Consider the following 13,401-nt stretch of genomic DNA (forward strand, 5'->3'; position numbering starts at 1 on the left):
CTTCAAATTAAGTAGCTGTTTAATCATAACATCACAGCATTTCTGAGACTTGCAAGATTTCCTGGGTAACTTTTAAGCTATCTCTGGAAAGCTCATTTTCATAAGGCGGAAAAATGGTGTCAGAAGTTCTGAGTATGTGCTGGCACAATCAGTGTTGTCACTATTTCCAAACAGCATGATTAATAGCGTTACACACTGCACTATATTCCCAGTCTCCTTTCACAACTCTTTCTTCCATGTAATTCATCCAGAATCCTTGTTCTTAAGAAAAAACATAGGTGTTTTAATATTTGAAGATGCCTCTTTGAGCAGTATGAACTTGGAAGAGTGAGCCTGTCTGCTTCTGAGGGATATCTGATTAAGGGCACCAAACGTTAATGCAGAACAGCCTCAGATCCTTAGCACTAAAAGCATTTATCTTTTAAACTGTAAATGTGATGAGTAAAAAATGTACAGTGCATCTTCTATTCTAGGAATAGTTTAAGGATTGTTTACAACAGAAGATTACAGTGACCTTTTCTTTAGGTGCACAATAACAAGTTGAGGGAGATTGGGTACAGCTTCTTTCCAACCTTTATCTTGAAATCTGGCACAGGTGTTATAAAATTCTCTGCAGAGTAAGTCTCTTCTAGGAGAGAATGTATCACCTGCACAGTGACTGACGCAGTTCTTCATACATTATTTGATCCTATAAGGTGAGAAGGGGAAAAAAAAAGACTTCAGACAATGGTAAAAACACGCAGCATTTAAGAGCTAGTCTTCTATCTTCTTTCAAAGACAAAACATACCAGCTCTATGAGACATTAGCTCTATTTCTGAGATATTTACCACAAAGAAATCTAACTAGAGGCAAACAAGATCCTACGGCCCTTGCAAATGAGGTTTTCCAACAGTAGTTAGTAGTATGTAGTTAACAGAAGGCTGTAATTCATGTTGCTGTGTTAGGCTCAGAATATCACAAGAACACTAGTGCTCTTTTTGCCAGGGGAACTCCCAGATTGTCACTCTCTCATCCACTTCTGCCAAAAATAAGCAGGCAAGAACATTTTTTGCTGGTCTTGGTTAACAGTAACTGTTTCTTTACCTTTCTGCTAGTTACACAATGAGAGTTTTGAGGTAGTGAATACTTAAAAATGTTAACTTTAGGAAAGGTTAACTGCATTCCACAGATATCTGGCTTTAAAAACAACTTGTGGTTTGCCTCAGGTCAATCACTTACACAGTAAGCCAGCTGAGAGATGTATGAAGGAGGGAAAAGACTGAGAAATTAATTGGTGGGATTCAGCTGTTTCCCAGTATTGACAGGAGAGTATGTAGAGATTTGCTTGATTCAATTTATCTGGCAGGTAAGAAGTAGCATCTGGAAATGGGTAGTGAGTATTTTGTACTTTAAAAGATAGTTCAAAATCACTTGGCTGTACAGGGACAGCTGTTTACAAGCAATTTTTATATTATCTTCTCAATTACAGTAATTAAGATAATTGAGCAACTTTCATTTCAAAATAACTAGTCATAAGATAACCTTTAAAATGAACTTCCTTGACAAATGCAAATCATTAAAAGGCTGATTAAAAACAAAGACGATAGGACACAAAGAAAACTTTATCTCAAAATGATGTATTTTGCACCTTAATAGAGATGGCTGAGTGCCTTTAGGTGTGTGTCCTTTGAGGGAAAAATAGTGGGGGCAAAGTCTAATGCCTTCACTTTTATGCCTGTGGAATATTCATTTCAGAGGTGAGGGTCAGGTGAATAACTAGTCTGGAAACAACAATTAAAAGTTCAAAGTATTACGCTAAAGGTGAACCCTGGCAATGTGGTAATCCATTTACTACAAAGCATCATCTACCTGCAGATGAAGAGGGAGACTCGTTTCTGAACTTCTGAATAACATCTTGTTTATTGAATGCAGAAACAGGTAGTGTCAGTAGTTAGTGAAATACATGCAAATATTTTGCAACCTTGAATACTACTACCAGTCTCTAGTGAATAAAGAGATTCCTGTTCAGAAGAGTGGGCCGTCTCACACACCTGAAGCTGTTCTTACCTTTTTGGATACTGAAGATTTCACTTTTCTAAAAGCTTCTTCAAAGTGTTTATGGGAAATCTTGATTTCTCCTTAAAAACCAAAGTGAATATGTTATACAAGGAAACCACAGGTAAGTGATTTTTTTTTTTCTGTGCTTTACTATCTAGACATGTTCAACATCAAGCTTCCCTATGGAATACTATTTAATAAACACCTAGAAACTTATATTAATATATAAATCGGTATTTAGTTATGTTTATTTAAATATATTGTTATCCAGATTCTACCACAAGATGCTCAATTCCTAAATAATTCACTTCATATCATTGCCTTGTTTGACCTCAACCAGAACTGAAAGCTGTCTTTACTTTTTCAGTTGCTGTTTTTTTATGCGTATATAAATCCCCTTTCTGACCCTAAAGCAGCTGCCTGGAGTCACTTTTCTTAACCATACTCCTGGAACAGGTTTGTGGTTTGGTTTTTTTGGGTCTGCTACCTGGTGAGCATAGCCCAAATAAATCATGGTTTCCTCTGTTCTTAGAAAGCAATTCTTCTTCAGTCTATATACCACTACCACAGATTCGGTACAATGCTAACATGCGTAGGTATCAAAGGTAGAGGTAAACAAAAGTATGCTTGGAGTTAATTTGGTGTGCTTTCCATGCATTTAATTAAGAAACCCTTTGATTCCAGGGATATATACTGCCCCTGCCTCTGCAGACATCTTTGTCTGTGAATAGCATGTGCAGGTGTGGCAAAACTTTAAACTTTTTGATATGTTTGATATCAGAGTTCAGATAAATACTCTGCTGCATAGCAGATGGAGATGCCTAAATATGAGAACTTGTTCAAGATGGAGATCAAGTTCAGTGAACTAAATATACCACTTTGCTGCTTCTCATCTTGTTTCTCTGAAGCTTTTATTGAAGATTTCTGCTATGATATCAAGTTATACTAGTAGAAGGTGTAAACATTGAAAGTATCTTATTTTCCCAAGGCAGCACCCACTGTTAGTGAGAAAAAGCTCAGCTTCACAGAAGCCACATGGCGTTAATAGCAAGTCATCAAAACTCCATTCAATATAAAACGTGCTCTGTTCGGGATAGTTATAAAACCAAACAGGATGAAGTTCAAAAATTTCCATCTAAGAGTCAAGAGCAAGCAAATGAGTAATCCCTTCAGTGTGAGTCCCTATGGGTTTTTTTCTTCTTCTCTAAGTTGAATTGCTTACTTCCCCTTACAGCAAGGGGATCAAAAAGAATGATTCATAACCATTAAAATGTGAGCATGACTCAGAAATCAGAAACATAATGAAAGTTCCAAGTTTTCCAAGGCCATCCGACACCTTACGTTTCCTTCTTCTGACATTCATTGTTTTACTTAAATTATTGGGAGAAAAAAAAAATAGATGCACACAAAGAACATCAGTTTTCAGTTACTGTTTCTTTCTGATTGCACTGAAGAAAAGAAGGAAAGTGAAACTTAGAAGCGCAGAAAGATACGAAAAAGGTAGAAATTGTAGATGAAACAATTTTAACTCCCTGTTGCAGTCCTGGCAAGGCCCAAGGATAAGCTCAGTGCTTAGGATCAAAAACACTGCTCAGCTTTTCCCAGCAATATTAACTACTGAATGCTTGTGCTTAACCACACAATACAAAGGTAGTGTGCCAAAGGTAGGCTTGACTCAAATCTGCAAATAGACCGGTATAATTAGTCTTTGATAACGATGTGAAAACTGGGCAGAGATGTATTCAGTCAGGCACGCAAATCATCTGCCTATACTACCATTTAACTCTGAGTTGTGATTGAGTTGAGAAGAATAAGTGAGCTCCAGGATAAGTTTTTGTCCTCCCTCTCCACTATAAACTACCTCAGACATTTTCTGAAACAAATCTGGACTTTACTGATCCAAACAAAGAGTCATTATCAACCATTTATGAAAGCAAACACATATTTGTGCTTGTATTAAACACTTCACATTCCATTTGTCTTCTCACTGTTCAGTTAGGATCTCTGGAAAGCTTTCTTACCTTTCTTGCTGTTAGGACTGGGTAGGGCCATTTCCTGTCTCAGTGCACAGATCGAAGCCTCACGCACTAAAGCAGAAAGGTCTGCACCTCTACATACAAAACCAGAACGAGTTATTTTAGAATGAGTTTATCAAATCTATAAGTGCAAAAGACACTATAAGTATCTACAGGAGATTGGCAAAAGGCAAGGGAATTTGCAAAAGCTTCTTAAATTCCTTCCTGATAAATTACTACTTTAAAAAATATGAAGAAATACTCGCTATAGTTACACTTTAAAACCTAGAATACCCCGCAGACTTAGAAAGTTATTTAGTTGCAGAGCTAAATGCATCTACATTTAGAGTGCTGTCAGTGGGCTACATTCCCCTTTTCTCTCTTGTACAAGGTTGCATTCTTCCCTCTACCCAACAGAAAGAGCACAGAAAAGCTATGGAGGTACCTTCAGAAGGAGGAAAACACAATATAACAGAGAAGAGTCATTGTATGAACATCGAGAAAGAGGTTCAAGGACTGTCCAGTGCTGCAAACTTTATTGTGGAATGAAATCCTCCAGATTTCAGCCTCAGATTTAGATCAAGAGAATGAGAATCAAAGGAAGAGGCAAAATCCACCCAGCATCATCAAAAATATCCAGGAATAGGTTAATGTTGTGCACTCAGTGGGAACATGAGATATATATATGTATGTATGTATATATATATGTGTGTGTGTGTGTGTGTGTGTATGTGTTCATTTAACTGGTCTTATGAAAGATCCAAATGAAATCAGCCATTATTACAACACAGAGATTGCCCAAAGCTGGATCTCCAGATAAATTAACATGCTCTTAAAATAACATCATCCACTAAATATGATCAGAATGGTCTTTTGAAATGTTTGGTTCCCAGTTTTCAGCTGTTAAACTTTTCACAAGCCTTCAGACTGGTGCAAGCTGCTGAGCTAAATGCAGTTAAATGCAGTTAAATGCTTGCAGTTAACACCCCTTGTTTCCTTTGGTGATGGCAGGAACACTCCTGTATTTAAACACTGCCCACCTCTCTGCCCGAGGGTGGGGAAAGAACACAAGCTCCTCTTTCCTAAATCTAAAATGGAGACAATCTATAAATGATTACTGGTGGTAGCCTCCACTTCTAGACACAAAAACAATACGGTGACATGCAGCATCTCATTATCTTTTGTGAATGCCAAAAAGTCATCAACTATTAACACAAACACTACAACTTTCTGGAGTTCTGTAAAATGTTGACTTTGCAAATTACTCTGACAGATGGCTATCAAGATTTCCTAAAAAACATATATCAGTATTCACAAAGCACAGGTTGGAATAGGCCCTCGCTATTACTGCGTCAAACACACTGCTTTCAGCTGTGTGAGAGAACAAGTTAGTTGGATTGTTTAACCTCTTTGCTTTCATCATCACTGTATCACTTAAGCAGGGCTCTTTTATCCTCAGATGATGCAAGAAATATAAGGCCGAGTAATGCTAAGAAGAAAGAATAGACTCTCCTGATCTGTATTTACAAGATGAAGAAGGCTATGCCAGATGACAGAGATTTTAGCATCCCATAGACTCCCACCCAGTCCTTGGAAAAATGCTCAAGTGAATGTAGGAAAAGCAGCACAAATCAATGTGCATCACTGCATACTAGAATTAAAGTCAAAATCAGGAAGTACTCACGTATAACAATCACACTGTTGGCTGTAAGCAATTTCTTCAAGGTTTACATCTGCATCTAGTGGAGGCCGGGTGCCATCCTAAATGAGTTGTGATAACGAAAGGTAAAAATAGAAGTTTTTGTTTTGATTATTATTATTATACATACATATTTATTTTACACACGCCATCTACTAAGTGATTGATTTTACCAAACAGGGATAAAGGAGTCTGAGAAGCTCTCTGAGATATCCACAAAGAATAGCCCTGTTTTTATGTCAAACTGACTTGAAGGATCATCAGCTTTACAAGCATTTCGTTACGAAATAATTTGTGCTGTTAATTGTAACATCCCACCAGCACATCAGATTTTCTCTTGTCAAAACGTCGTAGCTACACTGACACGGTTCCATACATGGACACGCTTAAGTAGCTGGTTACATCAACAGCACTATTTATCTGAACTGCCTCCAGTTTGATTAGATGTTGAAATCATATGGCTCAGCAGTAGGCATGGAGATTTAGTATTGCCTCATCATCTTTAAAACTTAATTATGGTACACCTTTTATGTTTTAGACAAACACACACTTTCAGACCCAGAAGTTTTCCATTCTGGATTCTGTGAGTTCATACAGAAAGTGGACTTGCTGACACGACACTTCCATGTTAGTGCTGCTTTCTCCACAAAGACCACAGAAATGGCTCATTTTTACTTTTGCATCTCCAACAACAAAAAATATCCAGCGTTATGTGTTCTATTCGAAACCAGCCAACAAAATCATTCCAAACGCTGCAAGCCCATAGATCTTATCTCTCTCAGACAACAGTAAAGTAATATCAAGGCAGAAAAAAGATTCTAGATGTCTACAGTTTGAAGTAATACCTGAACTTAGATGTGGAAGGACATTTTTTGATAGCACTGATTTAGTTCCGCCATGAATTTTAACTCATTTGACAGGAATACACAAATTCATACAATCCTTTTCTGACTTGTTCAGGTGAATTAAAATACCACATACCTAAAGCTCCTTCAAGATAAAGAAATAAAGTGTACATCAACTGGCAAATTAAAAGTCTTGAATAGGGAACTGACAGTTGAATAATCACGGAGGGTGGCCTAGGTAGACTAAGGGAGCAATTTCTAATGAGCCTTGGGTAGAATACCAACTTGGAAGGGAAGAAAGAGAGCCAAGGGAACAGCCTCATGTTAAACATCTTTAAGGAGAAGAGACCCTAACACAGACACAAGGAAGCCCTGCACAATTATTTATGGGATACTTTAATAACTGCTGTACAAGACTGCAAGGCAGTGAGACACCTCTACTAACAAGAAGCATTTTACCAATTACTTTGGGTAGAATACATTGAGCATTTTGTGAGTGGGATGATCTGCCTGCTCCAGAGATGAGCTCAGCACTACGTGTACCAGAGAAGCCAATGGAGCTTACAGAAATGTCAGTACACTGGGAACTTATGCATGTGAAGACATGCTCCTCTTGCATAAGTAATATGCAACTTGAAAATGACTGATTTGTACAAGTTATCTGAAATAAAACTCAGAGCTTCAAACTCCCACCTGTGCTGTTTTCTTTGCAACCTATTGCTCCCGTGACTCCCTTTTCTACTCCTCCCATTGCCTTTGTAAGCATCCAGGTTTTCCTTCAACAATACTGTGCAAGTATTCCTCTGCTATCTATAACTCTATAAATGCAGTAGTAGTGAAGTGAGAACAGCACCATTCTCCTCACGGAAGTAAGCATGAAGATTCACTCATGGAATGTATCTCATTTTGGCTGGCATCTTAAAAATCACAGAATCATGGAGTAGCTTGGGTTGGGAGACCATCCAGCCCCGACCCCAGCCACAGTGTAGAGAAAATGAGGGCAACAACAGAGCATTCATTTGAGTAATAGGTGCTATAGGAAAAGATATCAAAAAGAATCAACTCACCACTCCTGGTAAGTTTGGAGAAAGGGATGAGTTAAGGAATGTGACCCCCCCCATTTGTACAGCTGGGCTGCAGGAGAGAAGGGCTAGGCAGAAGGGGACCCATGCAGACTCAGACTGCACAGAAGTAGGGTGGCTCCAGACCCCCCTGCTGCTCCAGGCACTCACGTAGCTCACTCACTGATTCAGGCTGTGACCCTGGAATTCCACTACACATGGGCAGGTGCTGCACCCCACCAGCTCAGGCTGCCCAGGGTCTCATCCAACCTGGCCTTGAAATGCTCCAGGGATGTGACACCACAGCTTCTCTGGATATCCTGTACCAGTGCCTCACTACTGAGTAAAGAATGTCCCTAACACCTAAACTGAATCTTCCTTAAAACCTTTAACCTTCATTCCATCACTACAGTCCCTATAATGAGTCCTTCCCCATCACTGCTGTAGGCCCTCAAAAAGTACTGAAAGGCAACTTACAAGGTCTCCCCCAAAGCCTTCTCTTCTCCAGGCTGAACAATCCATAGAAAAGGTGCTATAGCCCTCTAATTATCGTCATGGTCATTTAATTAAAAACTGAGAAAAAGAATCAACTAGCGATTTAACAGCTTATTCACTATAAAGATTTGTAGCCAAAACATCAACTAATATGAATTAAGTCTGCACGGAAATATCTGGCATTCCAAAAATAGCATGCATTGATAACTAAAGACAGGAATCAAGCTGGTAAACACTGTGCAATGTGTTGTTTACGATAACAAGGAGGACCATAATCAGATAAGGTCACAGCAGAGATTGTTTGTCAATAGAAAATCTGTGCTCTGATAACAGGATAATGATAAGGTTACCACATCAGATGTACCACTCCTCTAGTGCCATGCAGACTGCGTCCATGAAGTTATTCAGGAGAAGAGAACAAGTACAATTTGCAGCAACCTCACCAAGATTTATGGCAGCTGAACTAAGATTGTGAGAATCAAGAGAACAGTTTTCTCTAACAGCAAGTCAAGAGGAGGCCAAGAGATGAAGTGAGGTCAAAACACTCAGAAGTCCTTAGCTTTGATCTTGTGATTCTGGCCTTTCCACTTGGATGTGCGCATCTTGGTGACCACACATGACTCTGAGAGTGATAAATTGCAGAGCGACAGAAATAAGTCTTAATACCGCATTCTCCTCCCACATAATCCTGAACCAAGATTTGCTGCATCGTTTTCCTAAAGTCATTAATTAGTGGTACACACTAACTTGATTTGTATCTGACGGTTACAAAGAGCAGGTATACACTATCCTAATGAGAGAATCCTTCCATTCTGTTCAGAAAGCCTAATGACTGACCAGTGCCACCCACTTCTTCCAGAAGAAGGAGGCAGTTTCAGTCAAAACAATCTTATAAACCCAACTTTTAAATAAGTTTCAAAGCCTTTGAAATAAAGTGCAAAATAAAACACAGTAATTCCTTACAGTATGTTTGAAAAATGACTTGAATTTGTCCTTCCTTCCTCTATAAGGAATACTTGGTCTCCTTTTTTAAGTGTCAAAGTGGAGTGTTGAGTAAATACAGCTGGAGCCATTGAATCATATTACTGAACGTAAGGAAACCTCCTTTCTCCCTCAAAATGCTTACAAAACACGGGCCTTTTACTCAAATAGATAGGAATCTTTTAATTAAAAATCTCTTTTAAATTGTGACTATAAAGGCAGCAGCTTCTATGTTTAACAGGTTAGCGTTGCTAAAGATTTATCATCCCTTAGAGTAAATTTAACAGCAGATGTGGCTGATGGTATATTTTCTTGGCTTTGTGTAATATTTAAAAATGCTCCATGGGACAGGATCCTGCAATTCTTTTGTAAGGTTTAATTTGTTTCAAATCATTCTACCAATGTTCGAGGTAAGAATTCATTTCCAAATACTCACCTTGGTGATCGTCTTTAAAATAGCAAATCTATCTTCAGGAGGTGGCAATCCAACATAGAGTGTTTTATCCAGTCTACCAGGACGCAGGATGGCTGGGTCAATTATATCTTAGATAGGGGTTGAAAAAGACAAAACAATGCAGAAATGATTTCTACCCTTAAGAAAGTGTACGCATGTAAAGTAAGATATGGAGGGAATTGTACAGAGATCCAAAAGTTTATGCCACCATGTGAAGCTCTGAGCATTAAGACAGCTGACAGCTGACAGTTTCATTTCTGCTCAGGACAAGATGTTATCACCCAGCACAGCTAAGCTACATCTGGTCAAATATGGCTTGTAAATACTAGTTTCACCTGGTCACAAACAAGGACAACTCTCCTTGAATATACAGTAGAAGAACATTTCTTCCTGTCAGACCTAGCAGAGTCAAGTGAGGAATTTCACAACAACGTATAAGAAGGAAAAGCCTGCTTTTCATTTCATTCTGCTAGAAAAAAACCCTCTACCTATATTAACCCTGAAAATCTGCATGAAAGCCACTGTTTTATATTATAATTCACAAGTACGTGGGGCCAATCATAATTACATGTAAACTTAATTTTACTTTTTGTTTGCTTTTCTACTAGACGTTAATTTCAGTAATGTTATGGATGGTAATATAAGATGCCCATGAAAACACAAAATAGACTTCCAAAGTACAGAATTTCTTTCCCAGGATGTACTACAGATTATATCATGTCTGAAGAAGAAACCAAATTATCACAAGTGTTTAGAAAAGCATGTAAAACTTAAATGTAATAGAAATCTCAAGCAGCCTTTCAGCACCACAGGTCTCCCTGCAGAACCTCTACAACCAGCAGATAGGGATATAAATACTAAGCACTGCTGGTACAACAAGAGACACAAACAGGATGTATTATCTGGGAAAGACCTGAATTCCTGTCATTCCTGTCCATGTTTCAGCACAAATGGTTGGATAATGCTTCTAAATGACTTAGCTTCTCACTGCCCCATTGCCCCATCTACAAAAATGATGAAGGTTTTACTTGTTCTACTAATTTGGGATTCTAAAGATCCATATCCTACATAGTACAGTAGTGTGAAGACCAAAGTCACAGAAGCACCCACCAAAGATACAGAAAATTGTCTTTTTAATATAGCAAACTAAGCCTGTAAGGTCTAAAGATTTCTTGGGCAGCTCCAGCAAACAAACAAACTTATTTTGCAAGAGAAAATAAGAACATGTGCTTGACTCCACTAAGAGTCCAGCTACCCCGTCCTATTACAAGGTAATCTTTCTCCTCTTTTGAAAGACATACACAGTTTTGCTTGTCACACTGCCACGTGTGCTCAGAGGGCAAAAGTGGAATGAATGCATACATTAAAAACTGTTTCACTGCTTTCTTTCTTGAGCATAAACCATTTTTCTCCCAGCCCCCAAGACAGATTCCTCTGGTCACAGATGCTCCATGCAGGTAAAACCAGCTGTTGTGAATGTGACAAGAGTGACAGGAAAAAAGAAAACAACTTTTAAGATGAGGTGTGAATTTAAACCATGTTTCATCTGGCTGGATTAAACACATGACTGCCATGGCAGGCCCAGACAAGAATATCTCTTCTGTACCTCTATGCTTAGTGTTAGATAATACTTTGTCTTGCTATTGGCACAAATGAGCTTTCCTGCTTTTGTGTCTCTCTGCAGAAGGAAGTTTTGCTGGGCATTAAGATGAGATTATAAGGTTTACACAACTGTAATAATCAAAACAAAACCTCTCAATAGGGATTGTACTGCAGCACCATGCACTTAAATTCTCCATTCAAAAGCTCTTTAATAGTACTGGTATAGAAAATGCTGTTTCTGTTTTACATGTTGAGAAAACAGCACTTGCCACATGTCCAGCAATGTGAAGTTAGTAGTCCAGGCTAAAGATGTGTTCATCCACTTTTTATGGAAATGAATGCACGATCTGCACTCAAAGAGTTGATACAACTCTCACTAACTCAAAAGCTGCAGTAATAAGAGTTTGACAAAGCAAAGCCCATGTGGCAATTCACAACAGATCTATGCTTCCCATCTTATAAATAAATTCATGTCACTTTGTGGGCTTTTCCTCAACTTCTGGGACTCGAGTTCTCCGGAGAACTTGAAAAATCAAAACCATGTAGCACAGATATTAGTATTCACTCTTTGGTCAAATTCATTAACTAGATGCACTTCATATTTGTTTAAACAAAGGAATGGTGCTTCCCTTTTAGGAATTTCAAAGCTTTCCATCATGATAAATCATAGTGTTCTCCCCATATTGAAATCTGGAAACCAAATATATTGATCAGGAAATGTTTGAATGTGATGACATACAGTAATTTTAAGTTCAGAACAAGGCTAATTATTAAATTCAAAAACATATAAGAGCATGTCATTCCCAGACAAGAGAAGTAATGTTTGATTTCTTATGTCTCCCTTCCTTATGGTTTTTGGTTCCTCACCTGGCCTGTTTGTGGCAGCCATAATGAAAACCTGTTGGCGATTCTCCAGACCATCCATCTCTGTGAGTAACTGGTTAACTACTCGAACACTGGCACCTGACTTCAGAAGGAGAAATATGCCAAAACAAACAAAACCCAAACAAACATACAAACAGAAAACAAAAACAGTGAGAATGGAAATATTTTAAAATAAAAGAAACAAAAGATGTACTCGTTCCCCACACAGAAATACTACTCTAAGAGAGCTTCTACTTAGCATCTTTAATACAGATGCATTCTGAATTTCTTCAAATCCACAGCATAAATTTGGGGTAGAAACAAGTTATCTCCATGCTTGCTGTAAAGATTACCCTTGGCAAAGTTTTCTTCCCCATTAAAAATGAAGGACTAACTTAAATACACGTGGATAATTGTACTAAGTATTCTCCCTTCTACCTCAACAAAAATGCCCTGAAGTTCTCATTATTGAGGCTTTGAATAACACTGTTCTAAGTATTACTGTTTTAAACATACAAAAATATAGGTTTGCCTACAGATAAGTAGGAGAGATGATGAAAAGGCATACAGGCTTCAAGAAGTCAGCAGAAACACCAAACAGTTGGTGTTACCAGTTACAGATGGCAAAAGACAGCAGTCCTCTGTCCAGACAACACCTCAACTTGTTCAAGGTGGCTGTGAAGAGCAGGACAAGGTGATCTACGCAACCAGTTTTTGCCTGTTGCTGCTACAGATAGGAAACATAGCAAGGCCAGAGCATGCTTGTTCCACTCCTTGGCTATCACCTCTGCCTACTGTGATAGCTAATACTTAATATTCTCTTTTAAGGCTCTGTGGAAACTGCCAGCTCAGGACTTTCTAGGAGTCAAGTCTTAATATTTCAGCTTGGTTATATCTTAGAGGAAAAAAGTATGCAAATCTGAAAGGTATGACTCAACTCAAACAGTTGATCAAACCTCCTCTATCCTACAGACTGAAGCTTTAACTTCTGTTAAAGTCATTGATGGCAATATCTGAACAGCATTCTGCTCAGCTTTGAAGTCAAACGTATTCCAGACCTGTTCCTGTATCAAATATGCTCATTACTCACATTGTTCAAACCTGTACACACTTCATGCAAGCATTACAGTTGCACACAAGAGTCAGGATTTGATCAGAAATTAATTATGGTATTAAACTGCACTCATTCATTTTTTCCTATGGCTTTCTCAAGCTGGTAGACAGTCACATTCTCTATCTATTATTTTTAAATACAAACATGCTAACAGAAGTATTGAGCTTTATACAATTTCAAATAAAATGCTTATAAGACATTGCTGTCACAATGCCTCAAGAAGATACGACTGA

At 38.3% G+C, this 13,401-nt stretch overlaps 1 protein-coding gene across 2 annotated transcripts in view; it reads right to left on the reverse strand.

Annotated features, from left to right (window-relative positions):
* NVL (nuclear VCP like) overlaps window positions 1-13,401 on the reverse strand; it is a 27,347-nt gene continuing 13,946 nt past the window's right edge. For both annotated transcript variants that reach the window (XM_072331831.1, XM_072331830.1), the window contains 6 exons: window positions 12,058-12,157; window positions 9,571-9,677; window positions 5,738-5,814; window positions 4,060-4,148; window positions 2,048-2,118; window positions 1-688 (listed from right to left, as the gene is read on the reverse strand). In XM_072331831.1, the coding sequence (XP_072187932.1) occupies window positions 644-688; window positions 2,048-2,118; window positions 4,060-4,148; window positions 5,738-5,814; window positions 9,571-9,677; window positions 12,058-12,157 (489 nt within the window). In that variant the 3' untranslated portion in view covers window positions 1-643. The remainder of the gene's footprint in view (window positions 689-2,047; window positions 2,119-4,059; window positions 4,149-5,737; window positions 5,815-9,570; window positions 9,678-12,057; window positions 12,158-13,401) is intronic.

This window comes from Excalfactoria chinensis, chromosome 3 (genome assembly GCF_039878825.1).
Source record: "Excalfactoria chinensis isolate bCotChi1 chromosome 3, bCotChi1.hap2, whole genome shotgun sequence".
In the NCBI taxonomy this organism is placed as follows: Eukaryota; Metazoa; Chordata; class Aves; order Galliformes; family Phasianidae; genus Excalfactoria; species Excalfactoria chinensis.